The sequence below is a fragment of the Stylophora pistillata genome, chromosome 10, assembly GCF_964205215.1.
Source record: "Stylophora pistillata chromosome 10, jaStyPist1.2, whole genome shotgun sequence".
NCBI lineage: Eukaryota > Metazoa > Cnidaria > Anthozoa > Scleractinia > Pocilloporidae > Stylophora > Stylophora pistillata.
Genome location: NC_142528.1, coordinates 24,449,898 through 24,467,500, shown reverse-complemented (window position 1 = coordinate 24,467,500; position 17,603 = coordinate 24,449,898). Strand labels below are relative to the sequence as shown.

The window sequence follows — 17,603 nt, the reverse complement described above, 5'->3', positions numbered from 1 at the left end:
TAGTAATAAAAACACAGTAATAAAAATATTTCAACAGGGAGCCCACATCACAAGTAGGGTTTTCAGTGGGCCCTGTATAAAATCAATTACAGAAATAATAAAAATGCCAAAAAAGTGAAAAATGAAAAGTTTTAACAGAGACCGAAGTAGTTGAAAATTAAAGAAATTAGCATATCGATTAAAATGTCAGAAATGCAGAAATGATGTTCAAATCATTAGCGTTTTGAAACATAAAACAGTTTTGTCCCCAGGAGCGACGTCACGGGGGGCTTACAAATGTTATTTCTACCTCGAGTGTTGTACAGTAATCATGAATGTTTTTAAAATTATGAAATTGAAAATATCAGTGAATTAAACTGTTTAAAACAATAAATAATAAAACAATATCAATCTAAGAAATCTCCTTTTCGTCTAGTTATCCCACGCAGCCGAGCTGATCGAATGCCCCATTTATAGCAGAAGAATTTTTTGGTATATTGAGTACGATTTTGGCAGCTAAATTTTGTAGCATGAAGAATTTCTTCCTAAGAGTCATGTTAGTTTTAAGAGTTCCAGCAAGCGCAAGACATTTTAACTAACATTTATTATAATTGTATATGTAAATTAGTTCCCTTTTAAGTTTGATTTTATTGTATAGTTCTATTACATGATATGTACACCTTTGCAATTCAGCTTCCAGCTGCTATTTAGGTATTCTTAATAAACGTCTATCTAACTATCTATCTATCTAGCTATCCATCTAGTTTGAATCTCCCCATGTGATAACCACACTGTATAACTAAGGTATGTTTTAACAAAATGCTCTGTATGTCTATTGAGAAAAACATTCTTTTCTTTGTAGAAAGCCAAACCTTTGCAAAACCTTGTTACGGAGCTGAATATTCTAAGTGGTCTAACCGAGTCAGATTCTCCGTGACGATTACTCCCTGATACGAATTAACTCGACCCAAAATTCTTTCATTGATTGTCAAGATCACTTTGCTGAAATAAATAATGTTTTTCGGACCACCCATGGGCATTACAGTTAGATTTCGAAGCATTAAGTGTCAGTTTATGGTCAAACAGCCACCGTAATAGTCTCATTAGCAAAGTCGGTCTGCCATTTAAAAGCTTGAGAGCAGTGTAAGGCTGTATCATCAGCACATAAGGTGAGAATGCCATTCTCAAGGTTGTTGGGCAGATCATTGATGTAAATGGTTAACAGGTAAGTCCCTAAAATTGACCCTTGAGGTACAACTCTCGACCTTTTTCTAGCAGAAGACGAAGCCAGTCAACAACTGCCTGTGTCCTGATGCTGTGGTCTATCCTTTGCAATTATCTGTTCTGTCTGGGTCGGTTGGGAAGGGAAATACTTGAAGATATATATTAAAAATATTAACTGATAAAGCCAACCTAACAATCCAAAGAAGAAACAGAGCAGACGGAGACAAAGTATTCACTTTTTTTCACGTCACAGAAATTACCGACATACGCCACAGAGATAAGAAAACAGATCGAAAAAAAAAAAAGAAAAAGAAAAGAAAACTTTAGAGAATAGATTAAAATTAGACCAAGTGCTATAAGTGTTGGTTTAGAACTACTGCGATGTCTAATATTGCTTATTCTGGTGATCTCCTAATGTAGATTTGGAGGCTACTGTTTCACAGGCTCATCAAAACTCTTTCTCCGGCATTTCAATGTACTTCCTCTCGTGAAGATAGATATGTTTCTATGAAAGCAACTGACCATAATTCATGGAAGGTCGTAAAATCTCATTGGTTATTACCAAGACAACTGGAAATAGTAATATTTTGTATTTGGGACTTTCAGCTTTTAGCGCATCTATTGAAAGAAAAGAACTTTACAATAGCACATCCATTAAGATGGTGCATTGCTTGTCTTATTAAAATTCACCGCTAAAAGTAATATGGACATATTATTTTTAGCGAGGCTTTTAATTTATGACAATCATAAGTAACCAGAGATCAGAACTTTGAAACCTATATTGACAAACTTCACCGGACCAGTGGACGTTAATACTTAAACGGGAAGGTAAGTTTAATAGTACACATAGAAGTAACAATACACTATAGCCACTGAAAATGAATTTCAGTAGATCTATCTTTCCTAAGACAAATCAAACTTATGATTGGATTAACGACAATTTCCTTCAAACAGGAAATATCATTGGAGACAATCAACAATTAATGTTTGTAGGACTTACGAAAATGGAGGAAGCTCCGCATGATTCTTCTGTGTCTCTTAAACTCAACCAATTATTTCATCTCTGTTTCAATCGAGAGAGAACACCCTGAAAGCTTTGAAAGAAAAGCTATCTGAATGGACTCGACCCCAACCTTCTATCTGACAATTTGCCAGTCTCCTTTATCCTCAGAGAGCAGATGATAACTCGAGCAGCTATGGAAAACACAGCCGGCGGCAATCTGACTCCCTCGCCAAAAGCACTTAGTGAAGATGACAAAGTTCTTGTCAGGGACACGTGGAGGGAAGCGGCAAAACCAGAGGTCCAAGCAGGACAGAAACTATTCAAGAGGTGAGTATTGCGCCGGCTTTGAAGCAGTTGTAGGAAACGTTCAGTCGGTTGATGCATTTGCATTTTGAAAAATCAGAGCCGCGCGTTTCAAGTTTATTATCAGCAATCTGCGTCAATCTTTTTTTTATCTTAAAGCCCACGTCCTACCCTGCGCTTCACTCTTTCCAATTCAATACTATTCCATCCTACTAAAACTGATACTTCGTCTTCTCCTCCATCTAGAGGGTAATTTTTCAAGGACCATCAAACGAATCAGATTGTTGTGACGTATCGAATTTTCATTTTCTTGCTATATGTAAATTTACCATGGATCTTACACGTTTCAATGTTTTGAGCAATTTAACGCTTGGTTAGTTGACTGGCTTTGCGCCGCCACTCACAATGCTAATTTTCCTGTAAAAGAGGCTAAGACAATGCTTTTACGTGACATTCAAAAACAACTTTCGCACTGATTGACGTTCTTCTCCAGATATTAAATTCATTTTCATGCTTCCGACTGCTTAATTTAAGCGATCAGGCGTAATTAAGTGATAACGTTTCTCGTTGCCCTTCCCCGAGGGGCACTTCCTATTTTGGCCTATAAGCTTGAATTTTTAAACAGGATGTAAATTTTCACGTCTTGAACGGGTTGTGAATTGATTCTTGCGGTGCGCTGTCTTCGTGTGCGGTACTAGCAATTTTCTTAAAGCTAGTTACATCGACTAAACCATAAAACCAGATAAACACTGTTCAGATTTCCACCTTCGAAACTGAAAAAAGTAGAAAACAAAGAGAGTCAGGTTTTATAGTAAACAGATATGATAGAAGAGGCAGCTTCTGGAAAGCACTTGACCTTCTACAGAGAACGTTTACAGACTGTGCAGATAACAGCCTAAGTTATGTTTGCCACACATTTCCTTATCTTCCTTAAAACAAGCAAATGATTTTTGGAGGTCAAAACCTGAGTGGTAAGGGGTTATCAGCAGGTAATAATTTGGCACTCTGGAGTGTTTACCTAACCTCTCAAACTTCTTCTGTTCGCGCGTCTACGTGCTGAGCTATGCTTTCGCCTTCCTTTTCACCGCCGTGAATTTTTCTCACCTCTTCCGGTTTTGCTGAACCTTAGATTTTCTTGACAGCTTGGAGAGAAGTTGCGCCCTTAGGATTTATGGTTATGCATTCATTAACTTCTTGTACAATTTTTAGGATATTTCAAATTGCTCCCGAAGCCTTGAACTATTTCTCCAGCTCCGACCTAGACAGCGACGAATTCCAAAGTCATATCACGTCAGTTATCAGTACCTTAGATAAAGCTTTACAAAATCTAGACGACCTAACCCCTTTATTACCTACTCTGGAGAGACTAGGAACGATTCATGCCAACATGGGGATAAAAAGGCATCAGCTTAACGTAAGTATTGTGGGCTCCTATATCGTAACGGGCTGTCAGTGAAATCCTGTCTTAATATTGTGCAATCCCGAGAAGAGGAATACAAATGCTTGGAAAAAAGTATTTTAAAGTTTATGTACAAAAACTTTTAGACGAGTGAAGGAAACGAGTTTTAAAAGCATATTACCTAAAGTGCAGTTTAAAGGCGGACAATAACATTTTTTAAGGTTGGGGAGCGTAGGAATTTGAACATATCTTAAGTTTTACGACATGCAGTTAGAAGCTACACAGAAACCTTTTCTTTTACATGAAAAGAGGAAATTTTTTTAAGATATACAAGTATAATGAAGATATAGTGAACATATCTTTAAGAGAAGGGAACGAAGGAAAAAGCATTTGTAACGAACAAGATACGAGTTGGTACTGAAGCTTTAGGGAACTTATCTCTCGATTAATGCTATGTATTTTGGTGCATAATGTTAAACTTTACTTGTCATGACAGGTAGTGAAACAAGCATTGCTGTTCACACTTTCACAAGAACTAAGAGACCTCTTCACTGATGAATGCTACAAGGCCTGGGCGCTGACATTCGACATTTTGGCGGATGCCATGGCGACAGGAATGGATCCTTATAGCAAAGATTAGTCAGACTTACGAAACCTTTCTCGCAACTGAGGTCAATGAACAGGAAAAAGCGAAAAAAGTTGGGAAACCAGTAGGAGCTAATGTGTCACGTTATGACATTCCTGTAACTCAATCTGGAAGGCAACAACCATTAAAAGCAGCATTTTAAAAAAGTTCTTTATGTATTTAAAAGTTCTCTTAGTTTTAAACCATTTAATCGTAATTATGTATGACGACTCCAGGATTAACAATTGAACCAACTGAGCGCGTTTCGTTGTTGTGTGTCATGAAGCTAAACTCATAGCAATTGTCACAGCCAATCAGAACAAAGGAGGAGGCAGGCACTCGAGGGAGCCAATGAGAACTCAATGTAAATGATCAGAAGCGCAGGAAAACGTGCGTGATTAAGTCGCAGCAAGTTTTAGTTTGATTCTGATTGCTCGGGAAGGTAGCGAGCGTAAGTTTTCCAAACCAATCACAAATCAAAACCAACGAATCCCAGAGCAAATTCAAGACTAGTTGAAAATAACGAAATGTTCTCAGTTTTTGTCAAGACTTCTTCGCAGATAAAAACAGCGTTCGACCTGCTCTGAAATTTTTAGAGCGACAACACACGAGGGAAGCCTAAATTTCCCACTAGGGGAATCAAAGATCGACAGAACGAAGCTTACAATGCACTTAAACTTAAGCAGCTCTTTAATTAGTTCATCCTACGTGCCATATAATCACTCCTTGTACTCATAATCAACAAACTTGTAATGATCCACTCCCAATCTTGAATTCTCTAGAGCAACTCCACGTAACACCAAGCCCATAAATCGCTACGTAAAGTCCAGTCTCTTCTCCTTAAATTCTAAAGAAGTCATTTCCACATCCGGGGACATCAAGAGGTCAGGTGACATCACTGGCTTTGGAGATGATTCAAAAGTTGACGGGGAATGTCGACAGATGGGTTTAACCTACAAAATGAGAGGGATTTTCTTTTTCTCAAGTTTGATTGCGGTATTCTCTAAGCTCGACTGAATTGTCCTGAAACTCTATCCAACTTAGGTGTTATATATACAAGGCTAAAAGATTAGGAAAAATTTATTAAAATGTTTAAACCAAACGTTTTCGGCTGTTTGCCATCATCAGGGTTGAAAATAATGACCGTCTTTGCATACATATATATCTTATGTGATTCCCGATGTGAAAAGTTTGGAGACATAAGATTTTAATAATTTTTCCTACTCTTTTAGCCTTGTATATAGCCTTTTATTAAGCGAACATTATGTCTATCCAACTTGATTCTTAATTTCTCGATAAAGAAGGATCAGAGATGGAGTCGATTGAAGAGAATTTGGAGAAACTGTTAACTTTCAGATGGACCGCTCATAAACAAAGATGTCTGCCATTTCACTGGAGGCAATCAGTTTTTCACATCTCCCTGATTGTTGGCTAGGGCCAGTTGTAAAATTTATAGTCTTGGGTAAAGAGAGAGAGAGAGAGAGGACCACAACACATTCTCCCCGGCCAGGACTCAAACCCAGATCGTTCGGCGCGCAAACTAATGAACCACAGTGTTCCCAATACATTTGACAGTTACTTTACATGTACCAAGGTAAGAAAAAGCCTGAATATACAGTAAAAGGACGAAAAAATTACAAAAACACTCATTACCTGAGAGCGTCTGAGAGGTGTAGGAGTATTGAACTGCTTAAAGGCGTGTCGATTTGTGGCAGAGCTAAAGATCGTTGAATACAAAGGAATTAAAAAGAAATAGTTATTAACATTAAACCTGTGTAGCGAAGAATGTGCGGCGTACTCAGCCTAAAAAAATTCAAGGTAAAAGTAGGTCCTACTAGCTTACTGGTCTTATAACAAAAGCTTATCCAAGATTCCCATTGTAGGGCGCTTTTCGATTGAGCGTCGTTAAACCAAAAACGAAATAATCGCGAAGATCATTCACAACAAAGGAGAGTGTTACAAGGGGTGCTTACCATTTGTAAGAAAAATCCGATTGGTGTAACCGTGGCATAAAGGTAAGGGAGTTTCCGAATTCATGGACCAACCGGATGAGATTGAGCTTACCATTTATCCATCAGGCGTTTCGTCCCGCTCCAATCCAAGGAAACCCAAGCGGAATGGCCTGGAAACGGAATTTTATGACCTTCCGTTCCGAATGGAAAAAGAGGATTACCTCTGAAGGTACTCCACAATTTCCGAAAAATTACCTTACCATTTGACTTCAAACCGAAATTTCCGAATTTTTTGGCCAAATGGTAACCACCCAAGAAGTCAGTTCAAACTCAGAGTCAACAGAAGCACACTGCCTGTCAAGCGCGGGAGAACGTGAATGTCTACGTTTGGTTTTAGTTTTGCATCTGATTGGTCGAGAGAGTGGCATGAATTTTCTGGACCAATCCCAGAGCGAAGTAAAGCAAAACCAAATGTCACCCCCTCCCCTCCCCTCCCCTCAGCACCTACCTTCGCATCAGACTGTTGGGAGATTGGACCTTTTTCTTCACATAAAGAACACGGATAAAAGGAGACAACGTTAAAAATATGGAACTAGAACTTACCAAGTTAAAGGTAACCTACTTCAAGAAAAGAATAGAATAGAATAGCTCTTATTTGAATAGTAGGATAGTAGTCCGTAGACTAAACTGCGTTAAAATACAATTCTGATTAAGGTAGAAAATTGATAATAACAATTTACAATAGTTCTAGGATCTATGATATATATATATATAATATAAAATACTGTAGGTGCAAGTGTGTAGAAAATATCTACAAATTGCTTGACATAGCGGGAATATAGGTATTTTTATAACGGTCTGTACGAGTCGCAATACGTTTAAAGCCGGAGTCTTCCTGAAATGTATTTCCCGGCAGGCAATAACTGATATAGTTTGAGGTCAAAGTTTGATTTGATTTTTTTGATTTTTACATAACTCAACAACTTTTAACAAACAAAAACTGATCACAATAATAGATTTGCCGGCTAACCTAAACAGGTGCTTTCAATGACTATCGAAAAAGAACAACTCACAGTGTATAGCTAAACCTTTACATGTCTTTCACAATTACGCGCACTATATGTACTCAGAGCGGTTTTTCCTTTCATTCACAATAGTGATATTTCAAGTCTTTGTGGATAAAGATGTTTGCTAAATAATTTTGCGAATGTTTTAGGGAGAATTTAATTATCAATCACATCTTGGAATTTTAAAAAGTGTTAACAATGCACCCTTCTAATTCACATTATCCTCCACTTTTATTGCTGTCTACTCACCACTGTCCCCACGGGGGTTCGTTGTCCCGCCAAGCGCGGACTTCTCCTCACAGGACTCCCCAAACTGCCATAGCAGACCACGTGACGTCTTCTTAGTACATCTTTCCCGTTATTAGATCTTCTGCGGGATACCTTATTGTAACGATCATGACGTTTGTAATGGCCGACAGGCTTTTTAAGACCGCCTGCTACAAGAACAAGAAAGGAATATTACAGGTCATTACAAAAAAAAGTTGATTGTAATTACGAATTCTTGGCAGGAATGGGTGCGTCACTGTGACATTACTCTCTGCAGGGATAGAGAAGAAAAATGTATGCGACCGTCTGCTTTAGTTGTCCTCTTGAGGTTAGAAAAAAACCCTTGTTCTTGGGTTTGATGTCACCACTTTTAACTGTTTTAAAAGCACCGCTAAGTGTAACTTTGCACTATAGATTTGCTATGGATTCAGACGCTATTTCGTGACATGGGGCAGTTTATCGAGTGCCGATGACACAAACCTCTCCCGTGCTGTGCCTTTAGGGCTCCTACCGCTGAACAGCATAAGGAGGGCGTCATTATACTTGGACTCTGCCCGCTGACCACAGAAAATGTAGTCATCTCGATGTCATTAGTTGTAAATTTGGCTTCTGATTCGTCGTTCGAAGAAAAAAGTCCAATAAAGCGCTGGAAAAAGGACGGTTCAGCTGGTGCTACATGAAATGGAAAACAGCAAACATGAAAATATGATACATTTAGCAACAATCCTTTTCCTCATTTTCTAAATGCCTTTTGTTTATCTACCTTGAGAGGTTTGGTTGCTTAGGGTTCGTTGTCTTTTCCTGTTTCTGTCCTCATTGTGATTGTTCAAATTTCTCTTGTTACTCTTTGCTGTCAAGTCAAGGAATGAAAGTGTATCAATAAATCCGCCTAATGCAAATCATTCCTTTGTGAGGTAAAACCAGAGGCAAAACAGAGGACTCGTGACAAAATCAAACTTTCTTTCCCAGTTTTACAATTGGGATAAAATTGGGACAAATTGATGTCAGTCAGCCAATAAGATTGCTGGAAACTCTTACATCTTTAAAGGTACACAACAAGGAAAATGAACACACTACCTTTGCAACCAGCCTTTTCTTCATCTAGTATGGCTTGAATTGAGTCAATTTCCCACCTCAGAATTGGTTTCACTTTCCAAATTGCTGCAACCAGCTTTTCACGAGTGATCCTGAGGAGGACATAAAACTGGACTCAACCACTCATCCAGAGTTAATGAACCCTTTACACTTACATAAATGATATATTCTCCACACATTCATGCAAACATTTACTATGGTACCTACATGGAGAATTTGTTTGATGATCACAAGGCTCTTTAGTCAGTATCACTTCCTAGATTCTTGTATGTAAGGAGAAATTAGATGCTAATTGCTTCTAAGGATTAAATGGTCAAATGATGAATAAAGATGCCAGACAGCTTGTTCATGCAGACAATTTTTTAAAGCTCTTTTTCACTTAAGACCAAAGACTGTTTTGTTTTGTTAACACTCTTCATCTAAGCATTCATTTCTGGTGTCTTTTCATTGGTTCATGCATATCTATGTCTAGGAGGTGCAATTGCCTAATAGTAGGTGAGCTGGACTCTCAGCTGAGAAGTTTGGGTTCAGGTCATTGCATTGTGCTGTTGGGCAATGCCTCAATGCATTGTGCTGTTAGGCAATGCCTCAATGCATGGTGCTGTTTGGCAATGCCTCAATGCATTGTGCTGTTAGGCAATGCCTCAATGCATTGTGCTGTTAGGCAATGCCTCGATGCAATAATTTGGATATATCAACAAAGTTGAAATGGTAAATTGGCCACCGTAACGGTTACAAGAGCTGACGTTTCAAGCGTTAGCCCTTCGTCAGAGCTCTGACAAAGGGCTAATGCTTGAAGCGTCAGCTTATGTAATCGTTACGCTGGCCAATTTACCATTTCAACTTTGTTGATATATCCAAATTATTTCGTTACTCCCACTGACGCAGCCCCAAACAGTTTCTCTCAAAACTAACAGTCTTTATTCAATGCCTCAATGCATTGTGCTGTTAGGCAATGCCTCAATGCATTGTGCTGTTAGGCAATGCCTCAATGCATTGTGCCATTAGGCAATGCCTCAATGCCTCTCTCCAGCCAGGAGTATAAATGATGGACCCTGAAAAGTGATAAAATGCTGGAGATAACCTTACGATGGAATGGCATCCCATCAAGAGGGAAGTGGTAACAACCTTAGTCACTTCAAGTTACATGGAAACAGGGATAAGCTCTGACTGATTGGGTCACTTTGCTTGAGTTCAGACTTAATCATACTTTACTGTCACTTCCCCGAGACAGCCATCTCTTTTGTAACAAAGTTCAACTGCATTATTCATGAGAAGAGAGCATTTGTTGACCATTCAATAAAGTTAAAATGACTTACAAACTTGCCGGAGGACGCAGTAATATTGGCAGCACTTGAGCTATTTCTGTCAAAGGAAGGATCTCGACTGCAACACCAAAGAATAATAACATTTGTGACTACCAGTGTCAAAAAGAACAAGTGCTACTTAAGTCATACATAAGCAGTGTCTTTGCATTCTCCAGGGTGGTTAAAAAAGTGGAGAAAAAAGACATAGGGTCTCTATTTGACACATTGCACAGCACCATGGATCAAACAACTTCTTCATTGTACAGCTAATGGATGTAATTCTTAACTACTTATAACCTGCTACACCAAAAACAATATCAACAATCAAACAAAATATCAAACCTGATAAAATATCCAGAAGTGCAAGGGCAACTTGGAAGATAATAGACATACCTGAAATTGAGATGAGCAAAAATCAATCTATACGAAACTTTGCACACTTCTTGTTGTGTAAATATTGTTGTTCACTTCTGTCTCTAGTTTAACTTTTATTTTTGTCTATAATTGAAAAATTTGAACAAAGGATAAAATCAGCCCATAAGTAATGATTGTATGCAATGGAGGCAAAGTATTAAAAAAAAAAAACCCTCTCTTTTTTTTTTTTTTTTTTTTTAACAGTTCAACCTTTAAGCGTGACTAGCATTTAAATTCTTGTTACAATAATTATCACCCCTGAATCACTTTAAGGTCATAAGAATAAAGAAATTACCACCAACTAAAGAAGCTCTTGATCGTGCAAATAATTTTGCCCTCGTCAGCACTTTAGGAAAAGTATATTTAAAGAGAACAGTATGGAGAATATGGATGAAACTGATGTTACGGTGCATAGGGTTACTCACAAAGAAAACCTCATTTATCACAACCACAGCGCATTACCTTCTGAGAGAAGTAAATCCCAAATGGTGAGCACAGCATCCCAGCATGGAAGAGATGTAAATAGGGCCATAAACCATGGGGTCAAGTACATGAGTGGTGACACACCTTGCACCTCCTAAAATTCAGATTTTAACATCACTACATGTAATTCTTGCTAAAAAAGAAGTCTTAATAAAATTATGTGCACTGCACTGCTCTGCTTTTCTCCAAAGAAGAAAGCTATGAATGTCAAAACCTGTGGATTTTTACAATTATACTTTAAAGCTTACCAAATTTTGAAAAAAGATGGCCTTGAAACAATACCTTTTTTAGATATTGGGCCACTGTAGCAACATGCACATTACAATGTCATGCTTCTCAAAAATAACACTGATGATAAATTTTTTAACTTTTCCTTCCTTTCTTAAAATTTCAATTGATCAATGTAACTACTTTGATTGTCAGGTTTTCTTCTAATTGGTCAAACACCCCCGGAGATTGCCGACCTGTCTGTTTAGTGTGGTAGAAATGCTCATGATACACTCAAATGAAGGGGCCTGATACCAAGCTGTTAAGAATCAATTATGAACCTAGTATTTAAAACTATTGTGGCAGAACTTCATCACAATATAGCAAAGACCAGTTTTATCACTCCCAACCTCAAGAAGGCAGAAATGGAAGTGTACAACTAAGCAACCAGAAAAACATCAAAAAGGACTCTACCAGGTGTTTGTATAGCTTGGGACGTCTCTGTTGCATTAGTCTTTCAAAAACTGATGCATGCCTTTGTATCCTGTAGAAGTAATGAATGTCAGACTGTTATATCTTGTGACAATAAATTGATGTGTAGTTCGTATCTGCAGGGAAGCTAGTTATACCACACAATCTGCTTTTCTCACATTATTTTGTTATACGATCTTTTAGAATTATTTCTCAGATTAAAAGTGCAATGCTAAATGGTGTTAAATAGAATCAGCCACTGGGAACTCGAGTAAAACAAAAGAAAAGTAACCGGTGGGGAAACTTGTTTTCAAAAAAGGAAAAGAAGTTTTAATTATTATATCAGATAAATTGGTTGAATCACAGAGTGGAATAAAGCATAGTTCATTGAAAAAGGAACGGGACAATATGGTCAATTACAAAGCTTTCTCATTGTGTTACTGCCAGGGAACTCACTTGCCAAGTGAATCATTGAAATAGCCAGCTAAGTACTTTGGTCTCTCAAACATGGACACCAAACACCAAAAGGAATCCTACAGGAAGAGGATGCATGTAGATACTTTTAAAACATTGTTAGAGAGTCAAGTTTGTCACTGTATTCAATGCTGTGCTCTACGAAAAATTGAATGGAGCCCAGTGCTCTGAAAATGTGAAATCTAGGGTGCCCAGCATATGCTTTGTAGGAAAAAACTAAAATTCCTGAGTCACCCAAGAGCAAAAGTAAGGCGCCAGGGGCCGCCAGGCACTGCTAAACCACAGCCTTGGTATTGCAAAAAAGGTTGAGCGTTTGAATAAATTAATTGTAGTTTGAAAGCAAGCCCTGAAGTGCTGTTTTTTAAATTCCAAACAATTTGAATTCTGACAAAAAAAATTCTGTTGTTTCTTAATCATAAAATAAAAAATTAATTTGTCATTTTTTTCAAATTGTCTTTATTTTAGGGCAAAGTTGTTCAGTGAACACATTTAAGAGTGCATGCTCCATTCAGATGTAGGATGTGGAATGGACCATCCTATTTTACATACTAGATCAATGAAACCCTTGGTTTATAGCATATTTATTTTTAAAATATAATCCAACATGACTTTCAATGCACCCCTTAGTGTTCTCTAATACCCTGTTTGCACTTGTTGAATAATTACTGAAAGGAGTCTAATAATTGAGAGAAGAGTCAAGCATCGAATCAACCTACCTCCTCGCTCATGTTCATGAGAAACATTCCTGCAATGTAGGACATGCCTGTGAAAATAATTAGGAAAAATAGGAAAATGTTTCTTAAAAACTAAATATTAAGTGGGTAAAAAAAGTAGTTATTGAGAATCAAGGATCAAGATTCGAGGCTTGAGTGTCAAGTATCAAGGTTTACCTTGGCAATATGACACCTGGGGATTATACATTGCATAGACTGCCAGAACTCTAAAGAGTGTGGCTCTTCCTTCTTTTCCTTCACTTGTCCCCTCTATGAACATCTTATGGCTGGGGAAAGATCTGTCTAAATTGATAATAACACACCCAATCCATTCATGAATAGCACATCAATATAATTCAATTTACTACAATTAGACCGGTAAGTAATTATAGTGCCTAATACAAAGCACCATCCACTATTTGAACCAAACTTTTCTGTAATCGTCAATCAGAGTGTATTTTCACTTTTTTTTGTAAATAGTAACAGTACAATACTTGTGCTGTTACATGTATCTAGATTTATCATTTTGTTTGTGAGGGGAAACACGGATGTGACAAAGCACAGTACATGTGGAAGGAATTTTGTGATTCTTTAATTTGGGCTTCGCATGAGGCAGACAAAAACACAAACATTGGTACAGGTATATTTAACTCATGTCCTGTCAAAGAAGTCAAGTTTCATTTCCAGTTACCAGAGAGGTACAATTAAACTTCAAGTGGCATACAGCATAAGTAAAGATTACAAACTGTTACATTTACCTACGTCCAACATGATTTGTCTAAAAACAGAGATCTGTTTATGAAGATTCCTTTTCCACTCCCTTGTCATGATGACTGTATTGGGGCTATCTATTAGATTTTCCTTGTTGCCATCAGCCAGTGATCCTACAAATCAGAAATACAACGTACAAGTACATGTAAAAGGCACAGACTCCATAACAAAAGAGTTTGTAGGAAAGAGTTCTTGCCATTCAAGCAAAAATAAGGAATAATGAGTTTAACAACTATCTAACAACTGGAATGTAAAGAAAATCCTTGACTTTTGCATATTATAAAATAATTTATTCTTCTGTATCCATGCCACATGTTAATGGCTCTTAGATTGTTTTCTTCCAAGCTAAACTGTTTTAAAACCTGAAGCTGCTGTCGGGGTATCTAAGACAGCTTATTATCGCAAACATTTAAGAGTAGAAAGTTGTCACCATTTTGGAATACATGTACAGCTGAGTTGGTTGGCTTGGAATTGAAGTGTCAGGTCAACTATAAAAACCAGTAGAAATCAAGGAGGAGCCTTTTTAAAGAGGCTCTTTACAATTTATGATTCCATGGCATGGATTCTACTAAAGGGAAGATAGAAATCACACTTAACAGCATTATACATTACAAAGGTAAGATCAGAGTGAAATGCTTATCTTAATCTCACCAACAATATGTCCCAATCTTGAAATACAGTTTGCTCCTCCATATTCACTGACTCCCAGGTCAACAAGAAGTTGGCGTATCTCTGCTAGGCAGGCCTAAGAAATAAATGCATGAAATTAAGTCTATTAATTAAAGCAAACAGGTACTTTCAAGTTTCTTAGGCTCAATGCCTACAGGTTAGGTTTTGTGCATCGTAAAATTATATGTAAACCTGTACCTCCCACTTGAGAAAAACTATAAAAATTAGTTTAGGAAAATATAGTTAGCCAAGAAAAAAACAAAATTTGCATGCATAACAATGTAGAGGAATTAACAAAGGTTACAAATGCTGGAGAAGAAGTAGTATAAATATAAAGCTGTTGAACATTGGCTTTTACAAACATTTCAGCGAAAGTTGTGGTTTTCCAGGTTTGACCCTTATAAAACTTCCTTTAAATAAATCTTCAAAATGTTCAAATGCTCAACTTGGAAACTTTAAGTTAAATTTTTCATGATAGACGAGAACTGCGACATTTTCACAGTATCGTGAGTTATACTAGCATTGTCATGTCAATGAAATACTGATAATAACTGTACTTGTGATTACCTGGTAATCAAATAAGGAGATAGCCTTGATCGCTTGGCTTCCAACCATTTTGTTCCAAATCTTTCCTCTCATGTCATCAGGTATACTTTGCTTAATGAAGCGCCGCACCTGTGTATGTGGAGATGCTTCACTGTATATATATCTTATTAACCAAGTGCGAGGGCTGTACTGGGAGAATATCGGCCTGAGGTCTTGACAGTACGGACCAAGCACAGCGAGGTCCGTACAATAAAGACCGAGGGCCGATATTCTTCCAGTATGGTCCCGAGCAAGCTTGGTTAATAAGAGATTTATTATACAACTGAAGTTCAAAGGGACACAAGTGCGGTATCATTTAGGACCATTCGGGAGTGCCCGGTCCAATACTGAGAAAATATTGACCGGCAATAGAGCATTTTGATTGGTTGACTTTAGTTATTGGCCCTCTGACTGCCCGAGTCGTGTAATAAGATTATGATCATGAACAAGTAGAAATCCCTTAGTCAAAAAACCATATTGCAGCTATGGCTACAGTATGTACAAGGTACCTCAATTAGGGACTGACTGTCCTTTGTTTACTTACTATAGAAATACTGCTAGATTGTGGGAACAAATTATAGGGTGAGGTCAGATTAATGAATAGTTGATGTTGGATTGATATACCTGTCAATGGTTGTACGATAGTGGACCAAATGTCAACCAACAGAGGGAAGATTACCGGTTCACTCGCATTTCCTAAGAAATCACTTGTTTTTTATAACCTCACGATTTATGTGCAATAGTCACTAAATAAACAATTTATAACGACACTTGTTTATTCAAGACTGGTTAGCTCAATTGGTTAGAGCACTGGATTGTGTTGTGCGGGAGGTCGAGGGTTTGAGCCCCGGCCGGACCAATACTCATGGTCTTAAAATAACTGAGGATAATTTGCTACCTTTCTATAATATCAAGAAATGGATAGATATTCTAGTCTTCTTGGATAAGGACGAATAAAACCGTAGGTCCCATCTCCTGCAGGGTTAGGGGTAGGAGACGTTAATTTCCCACACACAAGATTACTGTGTGGTGGATGTCCTCCCCGGGGTGGGATGGTGGGTACAAAGGGGTTAGGTGCCAATTGGGATGAAAGCTCTGTTCCTTTCTCCTGCCATTCCTGTGGCGAACAAATTAAATTCCTAAATTCTAAACACTTTCACAATAGTTTTTATGTAATAAGTTGAATTACTCACACATTTTGGTCTTATTTAATGGAGGACAGATGTATAGATGACATCACCATAAACAATTTTTTGCTTTGTTATTATATAAAAGAAATAGATTCTATGTTGTCAAGATAGATTATAGAAGACATCAAAATGTGTTAAGTATATCAGTGACACACTCAGCTGTATCTTGTGTGCCACTTTTTCGTTCTTACCACATTTTGACATCATCTGTGATCTAGCTATTATTGAACAGGCGCATGGCAACCTAGAATCTATTTGAAGTTGATATCACTATTTTCCACATGTTGATCAACATCTAAACTGAGACAGCAGCCATGTGTCGCTTCCAAAAAAATTTAATATTGCTTTCCTTCATGAATGTCTTGACACATTTTTTTTGCTCACCCGTTTAGGAGAAAAGAGTTGATTTTCCTCCCAGTTTTCCAGCATCTTTTCCCAAAATTGTATAACTCTGGACCTTTTGGCATCTGAAAGTTCCCTAGTTGACAAAATGGAAGAAACATTTGGTCGAAAGTTAAAGGAACTTTCTCTAATAGCACTAAAGAATGGTCTCAATTCTTCAACTGGAGATCACAATGAAAACCAGCTTTGTATTAGAGAAATTTAACTATACCTTTTAATACGTGAATGCGAAGCAACAATGTTTGCGACAAAGTAATAACGCATTGTTTGATTTTATATCGGGCGTTTGTTTAAACAAAGCAGTCCCGTCCGGCTAGTCTACAGAAACTGGCTAGTCTACAGAAAATTTTTTTGAGCGAGCTGACCTCGAGGGCAGATCTATCTTAAACGCGCAACAATACCGTGAGAAATGACCACCATCTCACCTATATTCGTGGATTCTACAGTCATCAGCTGCAAATTCTGAACCTGGATCATACACTGCAAAGCCGTAGCGATCGTAAGAAGTTGCAAGCAAAACACGCGTTTCATTGGCACCACTTGCCATGTTTGTCTCCCTCTCTTGGCCTAAGAATAATTATTTTGCTTTTATCGAAGTTTTCAAGTCTTCAATCGTTATGTTCCCACAACTGGGAAACAGAGAATTTCCTTTTCTGTGAGACACGAAAGCTAAACTCGTTCGATGATGAGTGGCGTTGATTTTAGCTTATTATTTTCGTCTGAGTTCAACACTAACACTTTCGAAAACAACCGCCTTTTGTTCGGTGGGGGATTGAGTCGAGGAATTTAGACACCAGTGCTAGCCCGGCCTACTACCAAAGAGCGTGAGATGCGCGCAAAAGGTGTCATGGGTAAGTTTTCTGGTTTAGTAAGAGAACATAATCATTAGTTACTCAAGTTCACTAGAGACTAAAACCACACAGTTGACCAGTTTTAACCAAATTTGATAAAGATAAAAATAATCTTTTTAATTTTCTCAATTTCCCCACGTGATGGAAAGGAG

At 37.7% G+C, this 17,603-nt stretch overlaps 2 protein-coding genes and 1 long non-coding RNA gene across 7 annotated transcripts; 2 read left to right on the top strand and 1 right to left on the bottom strand.

The window, feature by feature from the left end:
- The first annotated feature begins 865 nt into the window (after window positions 1–865).
- LOC111321379 (neuroglobin) lies at window positions 866–4,683 on the top strand. 3 transcript variants are annotated; one of them, XM_088734865.1, is made up of 4 exons: window positions 866–1,204; window positions 2,375–2,533; window positions 3,719–3,923; window positions 4,405–4,683. In XM_088734865.1, exons 1-4 carry the CDS (start codon window positions 1,194–1,196, stop codon window positions 4,546–4,548), a joined length of 519 nt encoding a protein of 172 aa, XP_088590991.1. In that variant the 5' UTR covers window positions 866–1,193; the 3' UTR covers window positions 4,549–4,683. The 3 variants fall into 3 exon arrangements, with proteins under 3 accessions (XP_088590991.1, XP_022779962.2, XP_088590993.1); XM_022924227.2 differs by having other exon boundaries at window positions 866–2,031; XM_088734867.1 differs by having other exon boundaries at window positions 866–2,031; window positions 2,359–2,533.
- Window positions 4,684–5,205: 522 nt separating this feature from the next.
- Window positions 5,206–17,372, bottom strand: LOC111321378 (uncharacterized). Of its 3 annotated transcripts, none has more exons than XM_088734861.1 (19): window positions 17,026–17,372; window positions 16,583–16,676; window positions 14,991–15,098; window positions 14,406–14,499; window positions 13,742–13,867; window positions 13,161–13,286; window positions 12,987–13,033; window positions 12,253–12,329; window positions 11,800–11,869; window positions 11,098–11,212; window positions 10,564–10,614; window positions 10,234–10,300; window positions 8,897–9,006; window positions 8,583–8,669; window positions 8,300–8,491; window positions 7,802–7,986; window positions 6,994–7,028; window positions 6,187–6,250; window positions 5,206–5,486 (listed from the first exon to the last, which is right to left on the bottom strand). In XM_088734861.1, exons 1-19 carry the CDS (start codon window positions 17,145–17,147, stop codon window positions 5,349–5,351), a joined length of 1,908 nt encoding a protein of 635 aa, XP_088590987.1. In that variant the 5' UTR covers window positions 17,148–17,372; the 3' UTR covers window positions 5,206–5,348. The 3 variants fall into 3 exon arrangements, with proteins under 3 accessions (XP_088590987.1, XP_088590989.1, XP_088590986.1); XM_088734863.1 differs by having other exon boundaries at window positions 7,802–7,989; window positions 12,987–13,015; window positions 17,026–17,371; XM_088734860.1 differs by having other exon boundaries at window positions 7,802–7,989; window positions 17,026–17,370.
- Window positions 7,944–8,718, top strand: LOC148722356 (uncharacterized). Its single transcript, XR_015992165.1, has 2 exons — window positions 7,944–8,147; window positions 8,234–8,718. It is a non-coding gene; the product is annotated as an uncharacterized LOC148722356 (long non-coding RNA).
- Window positions 17,373–17,603: the final 231 nt, after the last annotated feature.

Coding starts and splice junctions, on each gene's coding strand:
- LOC111321379 (XM_088734865.1), top strand. Junction 2,534..3,718: donor GGACAGAAACTATTCAAGAG/GTGAGTATTGCG, acceptor TACAATTTTTAG/GATATTTCAAATTGCTCCCG. Junction 3,924..4,404: donor TAAAAAGGCATCAGCTTAAC/GTAAGTATTGTG, acceptor TTGTCATGACAG/GTAGTGAAACAAGCATTGCT.
- LOC111321378 (XM_088734860.1), bottom strand. CDS start 17,147: ATGGCAAGTGGTGCCAATGAAACGCGTGTTTTGCTTGCAACTTCTTAC. Junction 12,330..12,986: donor TCATGAACATGAGCGAGGAG/GTAGGTTGATTC, acceptor CTCTTCCTGTAG/GATTCCTTTTGGTGTTTGGT. Junction 10,301..10,563: donor ACTTCTGGATATTTTATCAG/GTTTGATATTTT, acceptor TTGGTGTTGCAG/TCGAGATCCTTCCTTTGACA.